Genomic DNA, 27,710 nt, shown 5'->3' on the forward strand with positions numbered 1-27,710 from the left:
AGGTGGTTTAATTTTTGATACCGGTCATTCCTGGGCAGAGTTATGCTATTTTGAAGTTCATTGTGTTGAAAAGTAGAAAACTGAGAAAATGGCCACGAACGTCACAGAACAGTTATTTCTTTAACTGATATACCTTATCAAAATCATCAAAAATAGTACATGTAAAGTTCAAATTAGGGTTTCAAACTTTTATAATGTATGTTCAGGATTACAAATATGCAAAAATTTGAAAATCGATAAAAATCACCCCCACAGCGTGTTTTGGCCCTATCTCAATTTCAACCTCTGCCCAGAAGCGTCTATTCGCCTTTTGCGGACGTGACAGGAACCACAGTTTTTGTGCATTGGTGCCGTGTGCAGAACACACAACGTGTACATGTACGTGTATGGATTATGTACGGTGCCACGTTTCACTATGCAAGTTTTCACGCAACGATCAACCAATAAGAAAACGACATTTAAGGTCAGCTAAGGCTGTTAATATAATGAGCACCACCCCAAAACCTCACATGGACGATTGAACCAAGGCGCTAGATTGGGTCCAACTGATTTGCATAGAAATGGTGGCCGCGTGAGGTCGCTGTTCGCGCTGTATTTTTAATGCACCGCATGCATAGCGCTAGCGAGGATATCGTTTACCGCGCTACGGCCGGGATGAACAACTAGCGCCTTGACCAAGGCTAACCCGGGGGAAGACATCCTCCGCATTTTTTTACGGACGTAAAGCGATTTTGGCGCCGCGGGAGACCGCTGTCTTGGATACTTTCAGGAGCAAACATCATTGCGGAGGCCGAGTAAATCTTGCTCTTATATATATAGATTTTTACATTGTTTACATTAATAAAAGTTGTTTAGTGTTAAACCAGTTGGTAAAAAAGAGTGGAATGCGTGCTGTGTTTGTTTTTATTTTATTTCATTTCATTTATTTATTTCTTTTTCAAATTTATTTTTGTACTTTTTTGGTATTGTACTCAAGCTTGGACTTGGACTTGGACTTAAGTACTCGGACTCGGCCAAGTACTCGTCCATGAAAGTACTTGGAACACTGGTGCCTTGGGCCTACAAAACACTGAATCTAGGCCTGCAAGCAATGTCTCTACTTGTTGTTGATTGTTCTGTGAAGCCGGCAGCCGGCAACAACGTCTATCAAGCAATGGTGGAGGAGCTTGATGTACACATGAAACATCTTCCAAAAGGTTTGATGATCGCCCCAACTCTTGTAAGAGTTGAAAAGAGTGGCAAAGTCTCCATCCAAGTGGCCAACTTCAATGAAGATGACATGTATATTCAACCCAGGACCCCTGTTGCAATACTTTCCTGTGCATCCCCCGAGTATTGCTTTTCCCAATCCCTTGCATCAGACTGTGAAGTCTCTGCACACCAGAATCCACAGCAGCATCAAGGTATCAGAAAGTTAATCTCTAGATATAGTGAAGTCTTCAGCAAGGATGAGGATGACATTGGCTACTGTAATAAAATAGAGCACCAAATCATCGCCACAGACGACATACCAGTCAAAGTAACTTACAGACGTATTCCCCCACACCTATCACACCATGCATGATTGCCTACGCACACTGCCCCCGGACCAGAAGCACAAATGGCCGTAAAACCTCCCAGAGTTGATCTATGCTTATAATGCCACACCCCACTCCTTAACAGGCTACTTCCCCTACTACCTCATTTTTGGACGGGAAGCAAGGTTACCGGTAGACTATCTTCTTGGGCACAGGAGAGAGGTAGACAACGATCCAGAGATTGACCAGTGGGTAGCAGATTATCAGACGCGAATGGAGCAAGCATTCGAAAGAGCTTAAGGCACAGCGGAAAAGAGGCCCCTCGAAGACAACAAGTCAATGACGACATAATGAGACATTGAGGCAGGAAGATCTCCACGTTGAGGCCAGGGTCTTCCTTCGCAATCATACAATCAGAAATAAGGGCAGAAATAGTGCTGCAGCCGAATGGCCATACCGCACTAAAAATAGTCGAACTTGATACGAAGTGAATAGCAATGAATACTACAACTTAACAATACACCTCTTGTTATTCTTTTATACTTTAACATTAAGACCCAGTCACCATATGCCTCTACTTTTCAATGAAATCAAGAAAAAACAAGATTTGTGTCCCCTAGAACGTTTTAATTGTCCATAGTGAGCGCTCTAATGGACAGGACACATTCCAATGATTCAGTCTAGATTCATTTTAGTTGTTAGCTCCTGCAGCTGACCTCCTTAAGAAGACCACAGCCAAGAAACACTTTATGGACTCCAGTCCTGTTCTATTTTATAATTGGTTATTTCACCAACAAGTTGCATGACACTTTGAACAGTGGCGGATCTAAGTTCATTTAAATACAGGAATACAAAGGGATAGATGGGGCACAGCCCCACTTGTTCCATTGTATTGCTGTATTTTAATGAAGCTGGATGCGCCACTGTTGAAAGTGCAACATGCATTGAAAATCATTAAATTATGGTGAGGACACTTACCTGTGAAGACAGAGACTCTGTTGCACTAGATGTTTCTTTGTCTCGTCTTACTGTTTGATAACTTACAATGCTTTTAGCTGACACATTTGGAACCGCTTTGCTTTTCCATAAAGCCATCAGTTTCTTGCTCATTGTCAAACCTTAATGATGAAGTATAAAGAGATAAATATTTGTTTCAAATTTGTTACAATTTGTTTCACTGAATAAACAACAATGAGAAACTGACTTACTTAATCATTAATATGATCCTATGCCAACTACCCATTGACTTATCTAGCCAAAGTTGGCAGTTTTTGAGTCAAACCAGTTTCACAAATGCCACGCCAAATAGTTGCAAATGCCATGCCAGCTGCCACACTGTTACAAATACAAATCTCAACTCTGTAATCTACTATTTATTAACCACTTCATTTGCATTATTATTAAAGTTATATACTCACTTCTCCTTCCAGGCAACTCTAACAATTGTTTTGCCGTCAGTAATGGCGCTACAGGAAGAATCTGTCCAGAAAAAAAAAAAATATGCCACTTGGTACATGCAGTATTGTAGTTGAGTCACCAACGACGAGTCCCAAGTCAAAGTCCTGGGTCACAACCTCGAGTCCGAGTGGTGAGTCACTTGTTCTTTCATCAAACAAATAATTTTTTTTCAAATTTTTTTTCAAACATCCATTCTGTCTTTCAAGTAAATACCAGTGTATATAGCTTACCTTGTGTGTGTACATGCTGTTTAGACCCAAAATTTGATGGCTGTTTCGGCAACCAGCCAAAACAGCCTTTGTTTTTGGCTTTTTCGCATAGTGTGGAAAAGCCTTTGTTTTTGTTTTTTTTTGTTTTTTGGGGGTTTTTTTTTGGCTCTTCCGCATAGTGCGGAAAAGCCTTTGTTTTTGTTCTCATTTTTTTTTGGGGGGGGGGGGCTTTCCGCAAAGTGCGGTAAAGCCTTTTTTTTTGTTAAGATTGTTCTTTCTTCTTCTTCTTCTTGTCGCCTAAATCCCATAGACTTTGTACACGATTTTTCTGCTCACCACTTTTGGCATAAATCTTTGTCATACATCATTCAAAGTTACCACAGGCAAGATTGACATCATGGTGACATCATTGACTAGTTTATTATAGATTTTCCATAGACTTTGTACACAGAAATTTAAAAAAAATTGCCGCTTTTCAAAGGGCATTTTCGACTCTTTGCCAGTAATTCATTTACACCACTCTTTGTCGAAGCGAAGACCCTAATTCAAACAACATTGTGTAATGATGATGTCATGATGACATCATCCGGTGTTTATTTATGGGCAATTAAATGGTGACACTTTTAATATTTAAAAATGCATAAGAAATCAACCGTACGCGTCCACAGCATTCTGTTGCCGGCAAGTGGTAGAGTAGGTTGAGGTCTTTATTTCATTCAGTGTGCGTGAAATCACATGACCCTTGCTTCCGGTCGAAAAAGGCCAAAACAGGAAGTGGCTTATTATTTAAAAGTGGTAATAGATATGAACTTGCTTTCAACGGTGTTAGTCTCTTGGCTGAGAGTATTCTTCAAATCATCTACCAATGACGTCATGTATTTTGAATAGATGTGTGCGGCGAAGTTTGTCGGAATCGCCTAAATATTGGTGTATATGATGACCTTGACCCACTTAAGACGTGTGCGAAGTTTTAGGCATATGGCGTCATCAAACTGGAAGTTCCGTTGAAAAGACCTTTCCTTTTTCAAAAATTGCTAACATATCAATCTGTACAGATATAATCTTGAATTGCCCATTAAATGATAGCGTAAACATTTGCCTCAACAGTGCCAAGTTCCCAGCTTGTCAAATTGTTCACACAGTTGACGCGACGTCGGCAAAAAATACCCTTGCATCAGTAAACTTGTCTCAGTGATTTTTTTTCTGCTTTAGGGGCCGGGGAAGGGCAGACAGACAGATGTCGTTCCTTTATTAGTATACATGTAGATACAAAATCAGAAGCCATGATGATGTCATGATGTGTCCCCGTGCATCATCTTAAAGGTGTACAGTCTGGAAGTCCTAAATCTATATATGTATAACAAAAACAACAACAGCACATAAAATAACAATGCATTCAAAACAGAAAACGTCACCACAATTAAAAAACATAATGCGGAAAAACAAATTTCAAAGCTGTTGCACAAAGTGTTTTTGTTTAACGAAATAACTGCACTAACTTATGTTATTGAAAACTCACACAATCATATTATTTATTCAAATGAGTACGTGCTCAGATGATTAGTCTCATTACACTCCAATCCCCCCCCAAAAGAAACAATCAGTTCAAAAAAATTTGAAGCCAAATTTGACTTATTTTTTGGTAAGTATTTTATTGAAGAACAGGCTTGGTTGACGACTTGTTGGTTGCTACATTGGAAAAGGCAAATATGTAACAATGGCAATTGACCAAAATACCAATAATTCAAATGTCTACATGATAGATGTCACCTTTTTTAGTACATGTACTATCAAAATGTTTGAGAATGAAAATATAGCTAATTTCTTAACACTTCAGAAATGGTGGAAAAGACAAATTTCATCTAAAAGTAAGATAAGTCCTCTTTATCCTTACCATATCTGATATCCTTTGTAATTGTTGAATCTTTTGGAAATGTAAAGGATTACTCACAGTATAAGTAAAGATTGTGTATATTTACTTACTTAACAGTCAGCCTGTCTCTACCAGCATGCATAATGCTCACAACACTCCAACCCACCCCCCCCCCCAAAAAAAATAGAAGTCAAATTAAACTTATTCTTTTGTAAAGTATTTTAATTTTGAACATGCTTGGCTGATGGCATGATTTTTTATGATTTTTTTAATATTTACAATTTCATTCCGCTTCCAAAATTTAACACTTCCTTTCAATGGATTGACTTCAATGCAAAAATGTGCATTGGCATGTGTTAGCAAGATGACGCCATCGTAAGGCATGTTAGGTCATCATAAACGTGCATTTTTAAAGTCTTATATTGAGAAAACTATCAGTCCGAATGGGTCAAAATTGCATATAAAGGTAGTGCTATACGTCTGATTTCATATGGATTTATTTCTTTTTGACGATAATATATCTCAGAGACGCTACATACGTGTAATATACTAAAAAATTCTTGTACCGTATTCTTTGAAACATTGGACATGCATCGTCTGGAATGTGTTATTGATAAAAAAAAAAAAGCATAATGCGAAAAAGCCCTATGTTCTGTTTTCAAACAGACATGGACATCTAGTTTCTTTCTTCTTTTTGTCGCCTAAACCCCATAGACTTTGTACACAATTTTTCTTCCCACCACTTTTGGCATTAGTCTTTGTCATACATCATTCAAAAGTACCACAGGCATAGTCCCTATAGCAAAGTTGTGTCCGTCAAAGAGTGACGTCATCATGACGTCATCATGGGTCACGTGACGTCATTTTAAATGTGCATATTATGAAGTCCATATCTACAGAACTGTAAGTTCCGATTGGGTTAAACTTGGTATGTAGGTAGACCAGGATGTGTTATAGATGAAAATTGAGGTGACGTCATGATGACATCATCATGGGTCACGTGACGTCATCCTAAAAGTGCATATTGTAAAGTCCTTTATCTACAGAACTGTAAGTCCGATTGGGTTGAAACTTGCTATGTAGGTAGACCGGGATGTGTTATAGATGAAAATTGAGGTGACGTCATGATGACGTCATCAAGGGTCACGTGACGTCATCCTAATTGTGCATATTGTAAAGTCCAATATCTAGAGAACTGTAAGTCTGATTGGGTTGAAACTTGGTATGCGAGTAGACCGGGATGTGTTATAGGTAAAAATTGAGCTGACGTCATCATGATGTCATCGTGTGATTTTATATGATATTTTTGGATTTTTTGGGTTGAAACTTGGTATGTAGGAAGACCGGGATGTGTTATAGATGAAAATTGAGGTGACGTCATGATGACGTCATCATGGGTCACGTGACGTCATCCTAATATAGTGCATATTGTAAAGTCCTATATCTACAGAACTGTAAGTCCGATTGGGTTGAATCTTGGTATGTGGGTAGACCGGGATGTGTTATAGATGAAAATTGAGGTGATGTCATCATGACGTCATCATGGGTCACGTGACGTCATCCTAAATGTGCATATTGTAAATTCCTTTATCTACAGAACTGTATGTCCGATTCCCGGAATCGGACATACAGTTGGGTTGAAACTTGCTATGTAGGTAGACCGGGATGTGTTATAGATGAAAATTGAGGTGACGTCATCAAGGGTCACGTGACGTCATCCTAATTGTGCATATTGTAAAGTCCTATATCTAGAGAACTGTAAGTCTGATTAGGTTAAAACTTGGTATGTGAGTAGACCGGGATGTGTTATACTATAGGTAAGAATTGAAGTGACGTGATCATGACGTCATCATGTGATTTTATATGATTTTTTTTTGGAATTATGGACCTTTAAGCCATATCTCACGAACGCAACATGCACAATTCAAAATTCTTTTCGTATTGAGTTTGTTAGGTAATAGGTATATGCACAACATTTTGAAAAATGTGTGACGTCATCATGACGTCATCAAAAATGCAATTTTTGAAAACACATACAAGGGAAGGTCCCATCATCATGAAACTTGGTGGATAGCCAGATAATGGTACCAGTACACCAGTATACTCGCATACCAAGTTTCAACCCAATCAGACTTACAGTTCTCTAGATATAGGACTTTACAATATGCACAATTAGGATGACGTCACGTGACCCTTGATGACGTCATCATGACGTCATCAAAAATGCAATTTTAGAAAACACATACAAGGGAAGGTCCCATCATCATGAAACATAGTGGATAGCTAGATAATGGTACCAGTATGCAAATTCCGAAAAGACGTCACCATGACGTCAACAGTTAATTTTTTTAATGATTTTTTCATACTTACAATATCATTGCGCTTCCAAAATTCAACACTTTCTTTCATCAGATTGACTTCAACCTTAGTACAAACCAAGACCAAAATGCAAAAATATGCATTGACAAGTGTAATCAAGATGGTGTCATAGTAGGGCATGTGACGTCATCAAATGCCAAATCTGAAGCTCAATAGAACTTTTTATGATATTTGAACCAAAAAATATAATTTACATGACTCCTCATTGGCAAAAAAGCATAAAGTCATGCAAAATAAAATAACCGGAAAAGCCCTATGATCTGTTTTCAAACAGACATAGATCTCTAGTTGTTAAGATTTTTTTTTTTTTCTTTTTTTCTTTCTTTTTCAGTCATTTTGCCCATTGCATTTGTACACTTTTTTTGTTTTTTTGTTACCGGCTTTTTGGGCACTAAAATTAATCCGATTTCCTTTATACTCGGCATACACTTAGATCAGCATCTGAAGTTGTGCCCTGAACATTGACGTCATCGTGACATCATCATGAGTCATGTGACGTCACATTATAGGTGCATATTTTAAAGGCCTATATCTCCACAACTAAAAGTCCGATTGGGTTGAAAGTTGGTGTGTACCTAAACCGGGAAGTGTTATAGATGAAAATTGAAGTGACGTCATGATGATGTCATCACGTGACCTGTGACATCATATTAAAAATGCATATTCTGAAGGCGTATATCTACAGAACTAAAGGTCCGATTGGGTTGAAATTTGGTATGTACCTAAATCGGGATATGTTAAAGATGAAATTTGAAGTGACGTCACGATGATGTCATCACGAGTCACGTGACGTCATATTTGTAGTGCATATTTTGAAGGCCTATACTTGAGAACTACAGGTCCAATTCCGTTGAAAGTTGGTATGTACCTAGACCGGGATGTGTTATAGATGAAAATTAAAGTGACATCACGATGACATCATCATGGGTCATGCGACGTCATGTTAAAGATTAATAGATTTAATATGTGAAAATCAATATAAAATCATCCTTGAGAGACCTGAACTTGATGCTTGCGGGAATTGATAGAATAATCCAGGGTCTTCATTTTTGATATTACGTGCAAAATCACGTAACCCTTCCTTCTAGTTGAAACCGGAAGTGCCTTGTAATTTAAAATTAGTAAAAGATGTGAACAGGCTTTCAATGATACATAACATGTATGTCATGACGTGTATGTTAGAGCGCCCTCTAGTGGCAGGTTGTTACAGATGATAATAGATGAAAATTGATATGACGTCATCATGACGTCATCACATGATATGTGACTTCATAATTCAAAGCCCTATGAGAATGTTATCACATATTTATATGCCACCATTTATTATACACAGAATTACACTTCCTTTCTGGATGGAACTTATACTTGAAACTTTACATGTCACATATGACACAAAAAAAGTTACCGAAACAGCCCTGTGTTTGTCCACAAACATAAGTCTAGTTTTCCTTTTAATTCCCATCCCTAAAAATCCTCCATGATCCCGGACACTTTTTAGCATGATACCGGGATTTAGTGCTTGTTGTGCAGGCGTGTGCGCGGCCCCTGGATGTGATTTTCCGCAGCACCATGTTTATGGAGTAAAAAAGAATGCTACATAATGAAAACTATTGGCCCCAAACGTGCAAAAGCTCTACGTGTGCAGTGTCAACATACAGCCATGCACGTATATAAACTGCACGTATACAGTTGACCTGCAATACATGTACATTACATGTACATGCACCATGCACATTCAACGCAGGATTTGGAAACTGGGGGGACTTGGATTGCTCTATTACATATATTAGGGGAGAACAAAGGCTCTCAATGTTTATCAGTGGTTAAACCAAACGAAAATGTTGTTTCGTCAGGAAAAAAAAGAACCTTCTTTAATAATTTTTATATTTAAGGACTCCATTATTTTATATTTTTTACTTTCTACTATGTACTACCGAACATTTAAAACTCCCATTGATCTCATGCTATTTGGTAACTGTTTATTGACAGCTTCGTACCCACTATTCAAGTGGAACTGTCCCAAGCTGAAAACGTGTAGCGCGGCTATATAAGGCTTTTCATGGGTAATTTTTGTAAGAAAAGTGCTTATTGGAAGAAAACTTTGAGAGAAAAATGATCCCTAGGTTTAGAACCAATCGCAATGAATTTTACATGAAAGAAAGAGGGACTCTTCCGTTTGAGCTATGTCAAGATAAAGATGATGGGTCATTATATAGCTGTCCGTTTGGGCCATTTTTCCATGCTTCTCCATAGACAAATCTGGCAGAGTGCAAAACTTTGAAGAAAAAATTATCCCTGGTTTTTCCGAAAATGTTTACGAAGCATACATAATCATAAAGCTTAAAATGTATTCTTTCATATTCCGATCACCCCAAATTAATACTGTGGGAGTCTCGTGTCGACGATGCCTTGGATATTGCTCTCTACTGACCCGACGAGCGGCTGTGGGGAAGGCCAGGGGAACAGGTCCGTTTTGGGGCAGTCTACCGCCAGGCGTGAAGGGAATTACCACACTCACTCGCGCTCTCACGCAAACCTCGCGAACATACTCGAGGAAGGGTTAACATCCAATGAATATATCAAAGTTTAGAACGGAATAAAGGACACAAAACAGCATTATGACATCATCATTTGAAAGGGCGCCCTCTAGTGATACATCAAATAGGGTTTCTTTTTTTTTAATTTAAAATAATAATCTGTAATGCGTGGTGGATTCACAGAGTCGAGATGACCTCCAACTTTGGTGATAACTTCGGCCACTCTTTTATTGCCCAACATGAACTGAGAACTATCTGGAAAAAATGACTATAGCGCCCTCTATGGTCTGATACTGTTACATCACCCCTTAAAAAAATGCTGATCTATAGATTAAAACTGCTCCTGAAAATGGAATAAAGGCGTCGGATTGGTAAAGATGGGGTAATGAGAGTTCTTTTGCTTTAACATGTTTTCTAGTGTTTATGTTATCTCAAATTCTTTTTGAAGAAGAAAAGTAAATAAAGGTAATTTTCTTGTGAGTGATTACTTCCAACAGCTAAAAAAAAAAAAAAATCAGCTGTTAACCTGAAAACAAAATGCTCTCTGGTGCTATATGAATCTGTCTCTGTAGTCTTTCCAAATACAATGGGGAAAAATCGGTTTTCCACTGAAAAGAAAATGTAGGAAATAATTAATAAAACAATCTTAGCATGACTGATGCATCTTAAAAAAAAAAAAATCTGATTTTACATGTGTTTAATGTAGCCGTCTGCAAAAAACTAACTTCTAACACTGTTCAATATCCATGAAAAAAAATAATAATAATAAGAGTAACAATTAAAAATGATGGTGATAAACCGACAATCATCACACAACTGTTCACAGATCAAGTCTCTTTAGTTATTTGACTTGTCGACCCGATCACGTGATAGTAGGAGTGTTCGGAGTGTCTTGCACTTCTGTATTATGAGACGGCGGTGTGTCATCTTTGAATGTGACGTGTTTCTAACCAGGTAAGTTCGCGACCATTGGGTGTCACTATGACATCATTCGAACGTGGTTATTAACAATGCTGTTTTATCTTAGCTGGTGTCCACAACCGAGTTCGTGGATCCTGGACACGAACTAGTTGACCTGGTTGAAGTGGCTTGAGGTCATGTGCTGATCTGTCAGGGAATGCCTTTAGTTGTGTTTGTCTGTCCTGTAGGCGTTGGTATGTCTGGTCCTTGTGTTCCGATGTATTCTTAATCACAACGGGAAGGTTGCTTCAAACCTTTCTACCGCAAATTTAAGCAGTTCTCCAGGGCTTGGAAGTTTGCTGTCCACGGGGGTTGTCCGAAGGCAAAGAAGAGCCTTGCTGATGTTTTGTCCACTGGCCCTTGCTTTGGTCATCGTACACTTGACAGTTTGTATCATTCTTTCGACGAACCCATTTGTGTGTGGGAAATGAGGCAATGATGTCACATGTGTAAATCCCCATTCCTCAGCAAATGCTTTGTATGCGGACCATTATCACTGATAACCCTCTCTGGCACACCTTGCTCGGAAAAGATAACTGCACTACTTGTGCAATTTGCAGGCATTCTGCGAACCAGAGGAAACATAGAGTAATATAGTAAGCTATCATGAGGTACTCATTTCCTTCAAAGTGGAACAGGTCAGTTCCAAGTATTTGCCACGGTCGCGTCGGCAGCTCGTGTGGAGCTTTGTCTCGGTTGCACCTTGATGACCCTCATGCAGCTTGTTCAGCGTGTAGGTATGCATGGCTGTAGGTATGAAAACACAACATCCTTTCATTAGGATGCCATCAGCTATTGTGCGCTCATCACGAAATGACCAATATGGTCGGAGGGGAGCTACAGTCATGTCATGAGACTGTTCCAAGTCTACGAAGACAATTACGTCGTCTGCGATTCTGATCACGCCTTCACACTGTTGGAGTAATTGATCCATCTGATGTTGAAAAATATCCTGACTAACTACCAGGCCAAATGGCATGCGCTTGTAACAATAGTGACTGAAGGGGCTATTGAATGAATTGTCAACAGCAAACTGTCCTCATCGAGATGGATGGACCAGTAACCGTGCTTTGCATCCATTTTGCTGAAGACTTTTGCACCGGCAAGTTTGTGCGTGATCTCTTCGAGACTTGGTGTCTTATGATGACATTGCATGAGTGCCTTGTTAAGGTCTTTAGGATCCAAACAAACGTGTAACTGTTCATTAGCTTTGCGCGAAATTGCGATGTAACTAACCCAATCGGTGGGCTCGGTCACACATCGGATAACACCCTGTGCTTCCATCCTGTCCAACTCGGACTTAAGTTCATCACGGAGATGAATGGAGCACTTATGTTGTGCATATTCGACAGGTTGTGCACCTTTGAGAAGCATGACGTAATATGCACCAGGAAAATCAAACTGTTCAGGGTATGTGGAGATTAGATTCTCAACTGAATGAATCGGTTGGTGCTGTGGCATGATGTTTCGGTCGGACTGAGCATGCAATTCAACCAAACAGTTCAGAGCAACAATGTTCAACTGAAGAGCCGGCCGTGTGAAGACCAATGATAGCCGGACCATCAGTCTCGCGTACATTAATAAACACTTGTTAAGCTGCGCGTGAAAGTTGACACAGGCGCTCAAGGCAACACCTTGCCCCTTTGCAGATAGACTCAATGCCAATGGTTTCCCAAAGCTACAGTTAGTATCCAACCAACGCACCATAATACGTACCTACAATGACACAAAAATCAACCAGTATTGGTCAACATCACAAACAGAGTACGAACAGAGTGGATGGAGCAAGGCGGAATTCTTCATCGTAGAGTCCGAAGGCCCAGCAATACTTGGACTGCCCACATCTAGACAGTTTAAGCTCATGACCGTTTGGGCTTGTGATGAACCAAGATGTGTTCCAGATGCACATGGACAATTTCTCGAGTCATGCCCAGGCATGATTAGCATCGCAGATGACATTGTGGTTTTCAGTGCAACAGAAGACGAGCACAATTACAATCTTCATCACCTATTGAAGCCAGCCTGCCAATATGGGTTGATGTTGAACAGTACTCTGAACATCAATTTTTTTGGCATGATCTACAACAAACATGGCATGCATCCGACCCTGACAAGGTTGCAGCCATCATACGGATGAGACCCCCTCAAGACAAGACAGCACTCCAAGAATTCCTTGGCATGGTGACCTACCTCAGTCCCTTCATTCCTCACCTGTCCCAACACACAGCTGACCTCAGAGGGCTACTGAAGAAAGACGTTGACTTTGTCTGGTCTCCTTCACACCAGATGGCGTTTGAGAAGGTCAAAGATCTTATCTGTACCGAGACAATCCTAACCAACTTCTACTCCTTGAAAGAAACCACAATACAAGTCAAGCAGAGGCATAGGGGCAGTCCTGACCCAAGATGCTACTTCCTGACACCTTGTCCCGCATCCCGGCACCAGATATCAACCACATCGACCTTGATCTACATGTGACTTTCGTCAGATTTACCCAACCCAGACTGAATACACTGCAACAACACACTGCCTCAGACACAACCCTCACCAAGCTGAAGAATGTCATCATAAGTGGATGGCCAGAACGACAACAAGAATTACCCAAAGTTCTCCATCACTATTGGCCTTCCAAGACGAGTTAGCTGTAGAAGATGGCTTGATCGTTAAAGGTGAATCCATCGTGATCCCTGCTACACAGCAGCACCATGTTCTGTCCCAGCTACATGAAGACCACCAAGGCAGTGAAAAGATGAAACTATGAGCTAAAGATTGCATCTACTGGGTTGGCATCACAAGCGACGTACATCGAATCATTGGTCAAAAACTGTCCAACTTGTCAGCATTTCCAAAGAGCACAATCGCGGGAAACCCTACTTCAACACACTTGTCCCTATCCGTCCATGGCAAGTCGTAGGCACAGACTTGTTCTCCTTCGAGGGTGAGAACTTCCTCATAATAGCTGACTACTATTCAAAGTTCCCATCTATCAGAAAGCTTAATGTACCAGCTCAGCAGTTATCAACGCCATCAAGCAAATATTCACTGAACATGGTATCCCAGAACGAGTCGTCAGTGACAACGCACGAAACTACGATTCTTCAGACTACAAAAACTTCTCTGAAACCTTAAGATTCGACAACATCACTTCCTCGCCCCGCTACCCTCGTTCCAATGGTTTCATCGATGGTGACATGCAGATGGTATTGCTCTGCATCTGTACAACCCCAGTTGATCACAAGATCCCTAGCCCGACACAATTCCTGTCCAACGGAAAACTTTGTGTTAACCTACCCTACCCATGTGAATCAGAAATATCATGAACTCTTGAGATGAAATCCAAGACCATTTCTATCAGCACCAACTGAGCCAGAAACAGTACCACGACAGACGTGCCATCAACCTCCCACATCTCAATACTGGCCAAGCAATCTCCATCCGGGATCTGATTGATGGACACCAGCCACTGTCAAGGAGAAATGTCATGAGTCCCATCATACATAGTAAACTCCCCTAACGGCAGTATTCTACGTCGCAACCATACACACATCCGTGACATAGAGCCAGCCAAGAAGACCGTGACTTTTAACCTTGACCCCCCAAGTCGTCAAGTACCACCATCATCCGACTCACCAACTGCAAGTTCATCAACGACAACACAGACAGCTACCCCCCAGGCGATCCAAAAGCTGCCCTACAAGACTCACCCTGGACGACTTGTGAGAAAGCCAAAAAGACTGTCATTGTGAACATTGATCTCCATCAGATTCTCCATCAAATTCTCCATCAGTGTTCTGGCAAACCATTTTCGGTGTAAAATCACATGATTTTAATTTACACTCTTATTACCAGCAGAAAACAAAAATATTCATCAAAAAGAACAAAAAGGAAAATCCGATTTGCCAGTACCAAGATTCAATTCAGTTTGATTTGAGAAAGCACATTTTTTTTTGTATATTCATTTATTTCCTAATTGGCTTAAAAGCTTTTCTTTTTGTTCTCATTTTTTTTCTTTTTTCTTCTTTTTATTCCCTGGCAAATCCCATAGACATTGTACACGTCTGTTCTGCCCCTCACTTTTGCCATTCATCTTTGTCATACATCATTCAAGTCAGCATAGGCTTAGTCCTTACAGCATAGAAGATGTGTCCCGAAAGAGTGACGTCATGGTGACATCATCATGGGTCATGTGACATCATCATTCATATGCACAGTGTTGTTGACTCGAGTTGCTGACTCGGACTCGAGTCGGACTCGAGTCGCTATTTTTCCGACTTGAGACTTGACTTGACTTGGAAAAAAAATGACTTGAGACTTGACTTGACTTGACAAAGAAAGACTCGTGACTTGACTTGACTTGACAAAATTGACATTAACAAAATAGTTTTGTCATAGTTCCAAACATTTTTTTGGTGCACCCACTAGTTTATTATCGGGTGATGACTGATTGAAACTTGACTGGAGAGAAGTCCGTAAATCCCACCGCGCACCGAGCTGAGCTCAGACTGACTACTCAACACGGAACCTGGCGCTTTGTGCCTGCCATGCGTGGTTTTGTGCATAGTCTGATCACCCTCCGTTAACATACATGTACATGTATCTTCAACATTGCTTCATATTGTTTAAATGCTGTGTACTTATAACATGTTGCAAAAGGTTTTAACGACTGGAACAATGACTATGATATAGTTTATGAGAGGCAAGAATTCACATCACAAAGCAAAAAATGCTTTAGAAATGGTTTGTTTAACTCCTTCAAAAAATCATTATTTTTTTCAAAAGAATTTAAAAACTGATAATGAATTCTCTAAAGACATTTTGCTCAACAAAAAATGTGTATGGAAAAAGTGCGAAAACCCATTAGCGCCACTGCAAGTATATATGTTACAGATTATGTAATTCGTTATTACGGATTATTAATTCGTTATAACGGATTATTAATTCCTTATCACGGATTATTTAAGTCGTTATTACGGATTATTAATTCGTTATTACGGATTATTAATTCGTTATTACGAATTATTAATTCGTTATAACGGATAACTAATTCGTTATTACGGATTATTAATTCGTTATTACGGATTATTAATTCGTTATTACGGATTATTAATTCGTTATTACGAATTATTAATTCGTTATAACGGATTACTAATTCGTTAATACGGATTATTAATTCGTTATTACGGATTATTTAATTCGTTATTACGGATTATTAATTCGTTATTACGGATTATTTAATTCGTTATTACGGATTATTTAATTCATTATTACGGATTATTAATTCGTTATTACGAATTAAGTCTGATGTTCTCACACGTGACCAGGGGCCTATGTATATAACGCCGCTAGGCGGCGCTATCTTTGCATACAAGGTTTGCACTCCTGTGCCATACTTGCCGAGTAATGACTCAGAACGTATGAGTAATTCGTAATAACGAATTAATAATCCGTAACAACAAATTAAATAATCCGTAATAACGAATTAAATAATCCGTAATAATGAATTAAATAATCCGTTATAACGAATTAATAATCCGTAATAACGAGTTAATAATCCGTAATAACGAATTAATAATCCATTATAATGAGTTTAATCCGTAATAACAAATTAAATAATCCGTTATAACAAATTAATAATCCGTAATAACGAGTTAATAATCCGTAATAACGAATTACATAATCCGTTATAATGAATTAGTAATCCGTGATAACGAATTAAATAATCTGTAATAACGAATTAATAATCCGTTATAACGAATTAATAATCCGTAATAACGAATTAATAATCCGTAATAACGAATTAAATAATCCGTTATAACGGATTAGTAATCCTAATAACGAATTAAATAATCCGTAATAACGAATTAATAATCCGTTATTACGAATTAGTAATCCGTAATAACGAATTAATAATCCGTAATAACGAATTAAATAATCCGCAACATATATACTTGCAGTGGCGCTAATGGGCTTTCGTAAAAAGAATGTTTTATAAGTATGAAAACTGTACTTAAATTCTCCTAACATAATGAACACTTCGGCACTTGCACATGTAAACTGGTTCCCGTACATCTTCCCGCCCTACACCGCATGTTAGCGACTATTCAGATGGGAACCATGCTACCGTTAGAGCAAACTAATGCCTCGAACACACCACATGTACATGTACGTTACCGCTCGGCTAGGCTTCGTGCGTCAACATGTCTGCCCCGACAAGTTCGCGTCCGAAGGTGGTGACCTTTGGTTTCAAAGATTTTGAAATGTCTTCAAAGAAGCGGAATATTTTGCAGAACGATGTCAATAAAGAATAATGGAGAAATGGTACATTGTGTCATTTGAATTCTGATATACGTAACTGTGTAATACATTTGAAATTGACTCGGGACTTGAGTTTTGACATGAAAATTTGGCAAGTTGGTGCTATAATTGAAAAAAAAAAATTGACTTGAAATTTGTAAAAATTTGACTTGAGACTTGACTTGATTTGGAAAAATTTGACTTGAGACTTGACTTGACTTGAAAAAATTTGACTTGTGACTTGGGAAAAAATGACTTGAGACGAGACTTGACTTGGGAAAAAATGACTTGGTTACTTGGTTACAACACTGCATAGGCATACTACAAAGTCCTATATCTACAGAACTGTTGGTCCGATTGGGTTAAAACTTGGTATGTAGGTAGACCGGGATGTGTTATAGATGAAAATTGAGGTGATGTCATGATGATGTCATCGTGTGATTTTATATTAATTTTTTGAAATTTTGGACCTTTAAGCCATATCTCACGAACGCAACAGGCAAAATTAAAAATTCTTTTGGTATTATGTTTGTTGGGTAATAGGTATATTCTAAAAGTAGTGAAAATTGTGTGACATCATTATGACGTCATCAAAAATGCGATTTTTTAAAACACATACAAGAGAATGTCTGATCGTCATGAATCTTGGTAGGTGGGTAGATAATAGCACTAGTACTCAAAATCTGAAATGATGTCACAACGACGTCATTGGTATATTTTTTATGATTCTTTAAATATTGACAATTTTATTCCGCTTACAAAATTTAAAACTTTCATTCGTCTGATTGGCTTCAAACTTGGTACAGACTAAAAACTACAATTAAATAATATGCACTGCCAAGTGACATCATGATTACGTCATCACAGGGCATGTGACACCATCTTAAATGTGCAAACTTTAAGATCCTATATCTAAAGAACTGTTGTCTACGAAAGCCCATTAGCGCCACTGCAAGTATATATGTTGCGGATTATTTAATTCGTTATTACGGATAATTAATTTGTTATTACGGACTACTAATTCGTTATAATGGATTATTAATTCGTTATTACGGATTTTTTAATTCGTTATTATGGATTACTAATTCGTTATAACGGATTATTTAATTCGTTATTATGGATTATTAATTCGTTATTACGGATTATTAATTCGTTATTACGGATTATTAATTCGTTATTACGGATTATTAATTCGTTATAAAGATTAATTAATTCTTTATTACGGATTATTAATTCGTTATTACGGATTATTAATTCGTTATTACGGATTACTAATTCGTTATTACGGATTATTAATTCGTTATTACGGATTATTTAATTCGTTATTACGGATTATTAATTCGTTATTACGGATTATTTAATTCGTTATTACGGATTATTAATTCGTTATTACGGATTATTTACTTTGTTATTACGGATTATTAATTCGTTATTACAAATTAAGTCTGATGTTCTCACACGTGGAGAGCACGTGACCAGGGGCCTATGTATATAGCGCCGCTAGGCGGCGCTATCTTTGCATACAATGTTTGCTTTACACCGGCACCAAATAAAACGCTCGCACTCCTCCATACTTGCCGAGTAATGACTCAGAACGTATGAGTAATTCGTAATAACGAATTAATAATCCGTAATAACGAATTAAATAATCCGTAATAACGAATTAATAATCCGTAATAACGAATTAGTAATCCGTTGTAACGAATTAATAATCCGTAATAACGAATTAAATAATCCGTAATAACGAATTAGTAATCCGTTGCAACGAATTAATAATCCGTAATAACGAATTAAATAATCCGTAATAACAAATTAATAATCTGTAATAACGAATTAAATAATCCGTAATAACGAATTAATAATCCGTAATAACGAATTACATAATGTGTAACATATATACTTGCTGTGGCGCTAATGGGCTTTCGTAGTTGTCCAATAGGGTTGAAACTCGGTATGTAGGTAGGCCGGGATGTGTTATGTAAAAATAGCCAGGGACATGTTATTGATTAAAAAAAAAAAGCAAAATGCGGAAAAGCTTTATGTTCTGTTGCAAACAGACATAGATCTCTCGTTTTTATTTCCTCCAGAAAGATCTAAAAGGTTTCTTTATCTAGTAACTCACAAAAACCAAAAAAGAAAAGGACTCTAAGCAAAACAGTCAGTAGATATTTTGTTTTAATCCAGTAATTTTGGAAAACTACTTTAATTTTTTGTTACAATAAGACAAATTCTTTTTCTTTTGCAAGAGTGGATGCAGACTGATCCATTATAATCATTTATTTAATCATCTTGTTTTTCTTTTTTAAAAAGAACTGTTTATGTCAAGTTTGGAAAGATTATTCCTAATATTTTTTTTTTTTTTAAAAGGGGAATGTCACATCTCCACCCATCACGTCACTTGCCCAACATGGCTGATTAAAGAAGTGAAAGTTAAGAAGTAGCTGTGCGTATTCCTAACTAATCTGCATACGACATGCCGTGCGAAAAACTTTTTTTTACTCCTTGCAGTATTTCACAAGCATAATTCCTTGAATTTTTTGTAAGTTTTCTTGGAGAGTAAGCAAGAATGGGTTTATGCTTGTCATCGCTGCAGCCAGCCACACTTTATTGCAAGCTAGCATAACTGTATTTTGCTGCGTTTCGTACATACACACATCGTGTACATGCACAATGTGCTGGTTCATACTTCTCGACAAATTCCCATTGCGCCCCCCCCCCCCCCCCCCCCGAAAAACCAATCCAACATTTGCCGCTTGCCAAGGAAGTATCTTTTTGAGTAATTAAACAGAAGAGGAATATAGATGACTTATTTTACTTTCTTTAACCATACGGCTGTATGAAATGTGAATACATGTTAATTGATAAAACACCCTCTAATGCTATGGCCAGGTGTCAGAAGAAAAAAATTTTCTGAAGAAATTTTTTTTACAAAACAAAGGCCATTTCAGAAAGTGTTCAAATACACCCTAACAAATGCTCTTACCTGTTCAGATGTGTAGCACAGTTTGTTGCTCGTAGCCATATTATTTCGAATGTACTGTTTAGACAACTGAGTAAAGTCATCTACTACTACAGAAAATAAACGACGACCTCTGGGCCTGTGTTCAATAGATGGCAGGGTTACAGCAGGTGATGTTGGCAAGGGCAATAGACGCAAGTTGGGTATCTGTGTGAAAGAAAATTTCCTTAGTAATTATAACAATAACAAGGTATTATTGGTCAGTATTGGAACACTTTGTGGGGAATATAATTATATAATATTGGATGGCTTTGAGGTGGATACAGAATTTACTGAATGAGTAATGACAATTGAGAGCTTTTTTATTCACAACTATAGACCAGTGCCTTTGAATGGATTCCAGAGAAAGTGCACGTTTGCAGCAATAGGGCCACAGATTTCCCAAGTGTCCTCTGGATAAGGGCGACATGCCTCATTGGGGTGACAATTTGGTGGCGCCCTATCGTTCAAACAACCCTCAGGACAAGGAATTTTTCTGGCGCAACCCATCCAAAATCGATTCCTTGTGGTCCAACTAGCATAAATACTGAATTTTGTGGAAAAAGGATTAGGTAACTTGGATTAGGTGACAGTTTAGGTGTGTACACAAGTCTACGGTGTGTCACCCTATTATAGCATTAGTTATTATTATTATTATAATTACTATTATTATTTATATCAGGCTTCCAGCGGTAAAAATAAATCAGCGTATTGTATGCTTTCATAAAAAGTTCCCGGATGACTACAATAATAAAGTACCCGGTTGACTGCAATAACATTATTATTGCAGTCATCTGGGCATTTTCACTGGTTCCTGCTTGATCAAGAGCATAGAAAGTCACAGTTGTCAACCACTCAACAGAGCCTAGCGCGCGAGTACCGTTGAACACAGAACACGCCGCTCGCATGCAGCGTGCATGCAGTGCACAGAAGGCCAGCTGTACGCGCACTGTTGTCAACAACTGCAGCTTCAAAACATTTGATGTAAACGAAAAAGATGTACGGTAATGAAGACAGTGTCTTGAATTGCGCTTCTTGCGGATCAAGTCAGCCTAATATAAATAATAATAATAATATTGGATTGCTTGTTTTCGGTGGATACAAGAATAAATTGCCGTCGCTATGACAATATTGCACGAGTCTTCGACTCGTGCAATATTGTCATAGCTCGTGCAATATTTTCTTATATCCACCTTAAAGCCATCCAATATTATATAATTATTATATTGCACCTTCATTTCTCATTTTCTGAAATGGCCTTTTTGTTATATTTTTCTTTTTTTTCTTTTCCAGACTTTCGTCCATAGCATTTATACGCGTTTTTATCGTGCCCGAAACTTTGGGCACTTAAATCAATCCAATTGCCTTTATACTTGGCACACACTTAGACCAGCACCAGTCACTGTGTGCCGAACATTGAGGTCATCATGACGTCATCACGAGTCATGTGATGTCACAATATAGGTGCGAGTCACGATGACGTCATCACATAGCATGTGACGTCATATTAAAAGTGCATATTTTGAAGGCCTATATCTCCAGAATTACAGGTCTGATTTGGTTGAAACCTGGTTTGTACCTAAACCGGGATGTGTTATAGATGAAAATTGAAGTGATGTCACGATGAGTCACATGATGTCACGGTAAAGATTAATAGATGTAATCTTTGATAATGCATAAACAAGAGGTGACGTCATCATGATGTCATCGTGTGATTGTATACATATTTTTAAATTTTTAGGCCATATCTCATGAAACACCATATCTCATGAACACAACATGCAAAATTCGCAATTCTTTTTGTATTAGGCTTATTAGGTAATAGATATATACACATAATTGTTTAGAATGTGTGTTGTCATGATGACGTCATCAAAAACGTGATTTTTGAAAACACTTAAAAGGGACAGTCCGATCGTCATTAAACTTGGTGGATAGCTAGATAATGGTACTAGTATGCAAAATCCGAAATGACGTCACTATGACGTCATCGGTTGATTTTTTTTAATGATTTTTTAATATTTACAATTTCATTCCGCTTCCAAAATTTCACACTTCCTTTCACTGGATTGACTTCAAACTTAGTACAAACCAAGACCACAATGCAAAAATGTGTATTGACAAGTGTTATCAAGATGACGTCATCGCAGGGCATGTGACGTCATAACATGCCAAATCCGAAGCCACGTCAACATGATAATTAATTATTTATATTTTATATCTATTAGCTATACTAGCTCAATATATTACTTTTTAAGGACTTTGAACCAACAAAAACTGCACATTTGCAAAAAAACATAAAGTCATACAAAAATGATAAGTGGAAAAGCCATTTATTTAGTTTTCAAATAGACATAGACCTCTAGTTTCTTCTTCCTTTTTGCTGCCGCAAAATCCCATAGACATTGTACAAGTCTTTTTCAGCATGCACTTTTACCATTCATCTTTGTCATACATCATTCAAATGCACCATAGGCATAGTCCTTATAGCATAGATGTCCCCCGAAGAGTGGCCTCATGGTGACTTCATCATGGGTCATGTGACGTCATGTTAAAGATTTCTAGATTTAATCTTTGAAATCAATATGAAATCAACCATAGGAGACCTGAGCTTGATTTTTGCTGGAATTGACTGAATAATATGGGATCTTTATTCTATCTCGCAAGAACCAAACCATGTGACCCTTCTTTCCAGTCCAAACCAGATGTGCCTTATAATTTAAAATTGGAAAAAGATGTGAACTTGCTTTCAACGATTTTAGTCTATGGCTAGGTTGTACTTCACAAAATCAAATTACCGGTGACATCATAACATATTAGAGCACCCTCTAGCAGCAGGTCAAAAAATGATAATAATTAGTTGATGTATGTGGTGAAATTTGCTGAAATTACTTTATAATTGATGCATATAATCAGCTTTAAGCTAAAAAAAAGTTAAGGGGGAGAAAGATTTATGACATCAAGTGACCGGAAGTTACAATAAAAAGACCTTTTAACATTGAAAATTGCTAAAAAATCAACCGTGACAGATAATTTTTTTAACCAGGGTTTCCTACGGAGATTTCACCTTATCTTTGCTTTTGGCCAGCAAACTTATGTGCTGAGTTGGAAGATGGGCGCCTCCAGAACCTGTAGTGATCAATATCCTGTTTATAAAAACTTTGTGGGAAACTTGCGTTTTTGTGACACTTTCACTCACAATGTGTTTCACTCACAATGAAAATTGAAGTGATATCATGATGACGATACCACATGACATGTGATGTCACCTTAAAGGAGCAGTTTTCTAAGGCCTATATCTACAGAACTAAATAATGGTGCTGTCGCGAGAGCTACAATCCCTGCCAAAATGGTTGGGACACTTCCTTAGCCTCTCACTGTCACCCACTCCCCTGCTCCTCTGGTCAATGTTGTTCTCTCCAGCTGATGGAGCACGCTCCGCATCATGAGAGAAAACATTGAGTGTGTGCTAGGGGGGTTGGGGGCCCATTGAGATTGTAGACAGGTTTTTCCCATTGCGGGAATTTCACTTTATAAATTTCATTTTTTTCTACCTTTTTAACTGCCCATCTCCGTTTTTTACTTGTGTGTGGACACTTTTAACATCTTCTAGGACCGGTACAGGGACGTATTTTTACATTTTCATACTGTTTTGGGATTTTTGTTACTTGTTTTTAACCTGTTGGAAATAGTGACTGTGGCGTATAGACAGTGTTGTTGACTCGAGTCGCTGACTCGGACTCGAGTTGGACTCGAGTCGCTATTTTTCAGACTTGAGACTTGACTTGACTTGGAAAAAAAATGACTTGAGACTTGGCTTGACTTGACTAAGAAAGACTCGTGACTTGACTTGACTTGACAAAATTGACATTAACAAAATAGTTTTGTCATAGTTTCAAAAAATCATTATGTTTTTCAAAAGAATTTAAAAACTGATAATGAATTCTCTAAAGACATTTTGCTCAACAATAAATGTGTATGGAAAAAGAATGTTTTATAAGTATGAAAACTGTACTTAAATTCTCCTAACATAATGAACACTTCGGCACTTGCACATGTAATCAGGTTCCCATACATCTGCCGCCCTACACTGCATATTAGCGACTATTCAGACGGGAACCATGCTACCGTTAGAGTAAACTAATGCTTCGAACACACATGTACATGTACATGTACGTACATACGTTACTGCGTGGCTAGGCTTCGTGCGTCAACGTAACATGTCTGCCCCGACAAGTTCACATCCGACTGACTCGGGACTTGAGTTTTGACATGAAAATTTGGCAAGTTGGTGGTATAATTGAAAAAAAAATTGACTTGAAACTTGTAAAAATTTGACTTAAGACTTGACTTGACTTGTAAAAATTTGACTTGAGACTTGACTCGACTTGAAAAATTTGACTTGTGACTTGACTTGACTTGGGAAAAAATTATTTCGGTTGTACATCTTGTTGATTGGATTGGGAAATGATTTCAACACAAACCCGGGCCCACCATCTCCTTCATCGACTCTGCTTGATGACCCACCTGTGCCATGTGCCATCTGTGTTGACGAAGTAGGCCATTATCCAGTCAAGGGCATATGGTTTGATGAATGTAAGAAATGGAACCATGCTTCTTGCATTAACATGGGCAATAAAACATACAACTTTCTTGCGAACTCAAGTATTTCATCGATTTTTGCTGAATGTGGACGGCCAAATTGAGTCCAACAACTCCAAATTTCGTCTAATTGACCCTGACCGGTCACTTAGTCATGAACAACCACTGGCATCATCATCACCCAAGAGCCTGAGTGGAGCTTCTACTACAAGATCAACAAATAAACCCAAACCCAACAAAAAGCCTAGTACTAGAGCAAAACAAACTGACAGTCCTTGTTGGAACTGGCGTTCCATATAGTGCGATTAGTGAGCATTAGCCGTCGACAGAGGGCGCGCCTCACACCTTTACTCCCATGCGCCATGTGAGTCGCTATCTTTGTCAGTTTGGACATGTTGAAAATAAAAGGGGTTTTTAAACGGAAAATTGTTGCTATACTTCGTTAAGTTGGCAGTAATATTTCTCAGAATTATATGATAAAGGGTTCAGATCTGGGAGATTCAAAGTTGCAGAATTAAACTGGGTATAATCTGTCCCTTTTATAGAAAGATTTATTGCTCTTCATGGGATTTGCATGTAGGATTGTTATATATACGAGTCTTGCAGTTTATCACCCATCATTCCACCAATATGCTGTTTAAATTCCCAAGTTGCAAATCTGGGCCATAAATTGTTATGTATCCTTTATTACTGATGACTGGTGTTTATAATGTATAACTTTTCAACTGATAAATAAGTGATGCTTGTATATTTACAGTATAAAAAAATCAACAGGGAAAAAGATAACAGGAAACAACGGGAAGGAAGCCGAGAATGAAACTCAACAAACACATATATCCCTCAACTTGTGGACACTCAACAGCTGTTCCATTTTCCAAAAAGTCATGCAGGCCAGTGCCTTGCGTCTTTTGAGGTGGGTCAATGCACTGGATGTTACCATGGACCCGAGATATTTGAAATCAGTCACATGTTTAATTGGACTATTGTGAACTTGAAGGCTCACAATGTAATTTATATGTACTCCGACCGTCTTGGCTGTACATTGATTATGTTTTCAGATCATCAATTCTTAATTATCAATTTGTCTTAATTAGTTTTAGTGAATTATCACACTTTACAATATCAATGTTACTTTCTAACTTTTGATGATCATTCCTGTATAACAATTAATTCTACTGCATGCACTACTCATCTGTTTCCTTGAATACACATACACCCAAAGTGTGCCTATGCAATGTGTGCATGTAGGCCTAGTCCCTATTGTTTTATACAGAGCAAATGACCTTCACTGTCTACACACAGCTGTTAGCCAAAAGTCACTTGTCATTGGCTGTTTCGGCACTTTGTTTTTTTTTTTTTTTTGGCTGTTTCGGCACTTTGCCGAAACAGCCTTTGTTTTCGTTAAGATTTTTATTTTTTTATTTTTTTTTTTGGCTTTTCTGCTGAACAGCGGAAAAGCCTTTGTTTCTGTTCTGATTTTTTTTTTGGCTTTTCCGCAAAAAAGCGGAAAAGCCTTTCTTTTTGTTCTCATTTTTTTTTGGCTTTTCCGCAAAAAAGCGGAAAAGCCTTTCTTTTTGTTCTCATTTTTGGCTTTTCCGCATAGTGCGGAAAAGCCTTTGTTTTTGTTCTCATTTTTTTTTTTTTTCCTTCTTCTTTTTGTCGCCAAAACCCCATAGACTTTGTGCACGTTTTTTCTCAGTGCCACTTTTGGCATTAATCTTTGTCAGACATCATTCAAAGTTTGCATAAGCATAGTCCCTATAGCAAAGATGTGTCCCGAAGATTGACGTCAAGGTGACGTCATCGACTATTTTATTATAGATTTTTGAATAGTAAATTTTTCCCATTGACTTTGTACACAGAAATTTAAAAAAAATTGTCGCTTTTCAAAGGACAGTTTCGACTCTTTGCCAGTACTTCATTTACACCACTCTTTGTCCAAGCAAAGACCCTAATTCAAACAACATTGTGTAATGATGACGTCATGATGACGTCATCCTGTGTTGATTGATAGGCAATTAAATTGTGACACTTTTAATATTTAAAAATGCATAAGAAATCAACCATACGCGTCCGCAGCATTCTGTTGCCGGCAAGTGGTAGAGTAGGTTGAGGTCTTTATTTCATTCAGTGTGCGTGAAATCACGTGACCCTTGCTTCCGGTCGAACAAGGCCAAAACCGGAAGTGGCTTATTATTTAAAAATGGTAATAGATATGAACTTGCTTTTAACGGTGTTAGTCTATTGGCCAATAGTATTCTTCAAATCATCTACCGATGACGTCATGCAATCTTCGAGCGCCCTCTAGCGACAGGTTGAAAATTTACAAAAATGTGTTTTGAATAGATGTCTGTGGCGAAGTTTGTCAGAATCGCCTAAATATTGGTGTATAGGATGACCTTGACCCCCTTAAGACGTGTGAGAAGTTTTAGGCGTATGACGTCATCAGACCGGAAGTTATAATGAAAAGACCCTTTTTCCTTTGAAAATTCCTGAAAAATCAACCATGGCAGTTTTTATATTTGTTTTTACTTTAATTGTCGATTTAAGGGTAGGTCTAAAACATTCCAAAGCTTCGAGGCAATAAGCAAACTCGGACATGCCCTGCGCACGCTTAAAACTTCAGGTGGACAATACCTCTGCTTTAAAACATGCACGTACGTCCACAATGTGTACATAGTATGTACATGCACGTACGTTGTACATAGGCACATACATCGTATGTCAGTCAGCCTGCAGCGCACGTGCTGCTGAGGTTAAATCCTGTCCACAGTGACCGTTTTAGCCGATTTTCGGCTAACTTTGACAGATTTTATGTTCATGCATGCGCATAGACTGGGACGTATTATAGCACTTTTGGCATTAATACATGTATCTACAGAA

At 38.1% G+C, this 27,710-nt stretch overlaps 1 protein-coding gene across 1 annotated transcript in view; it reads right to left on the reverse strand.

Annotated features, from left to right (window-relative positions):
• The window catches only part of LOC119734690, a 62,073-nt gene extending 41,724 nt beyond the window's left edge, over positions 1-20,349 (reverse strand). Inside the window, exons 1-3 of the mRNA XM_038208223.1 lie at positions 20,211-20,349; positions 2,936-2,996; positions 2,496-2,635 (exon numbers count right to left, since the gene is read on the reverse strand). Of these exons, the coding sequence (XP_038064151.1) occupies positions 2,496-2,635; positions 2,936-2,996; positions 20,211-20,249 (240 nt within the window). The 5' untranslated portion in view covers positions 20,250-20,349. The remainder of the gene's footprint in view (positions 1-2,495; positions 2,636-2,935; positions 2,997-20,210) is intronic.
• Between the last annotated feature and the right edge of the window lie 7,361 nt (positions 20,350-27,710).

The sequence above is a fragment of the Patiria miniata genome, unplaced genomic scaffold, assembly GCF_015706575.1.
Source record: "Patiria miniata isolate m_02_andy unplaced genomic scaffold, ASM1570657v1 HiC_scaffold_10, whole genome shotgun sequence".
Lineage (NCBI taxonomy): Eukaryota > Metazoa > Echinodermata > Asteroidea > Valvatida > Asterinidae > Patiria > Patiria miniata.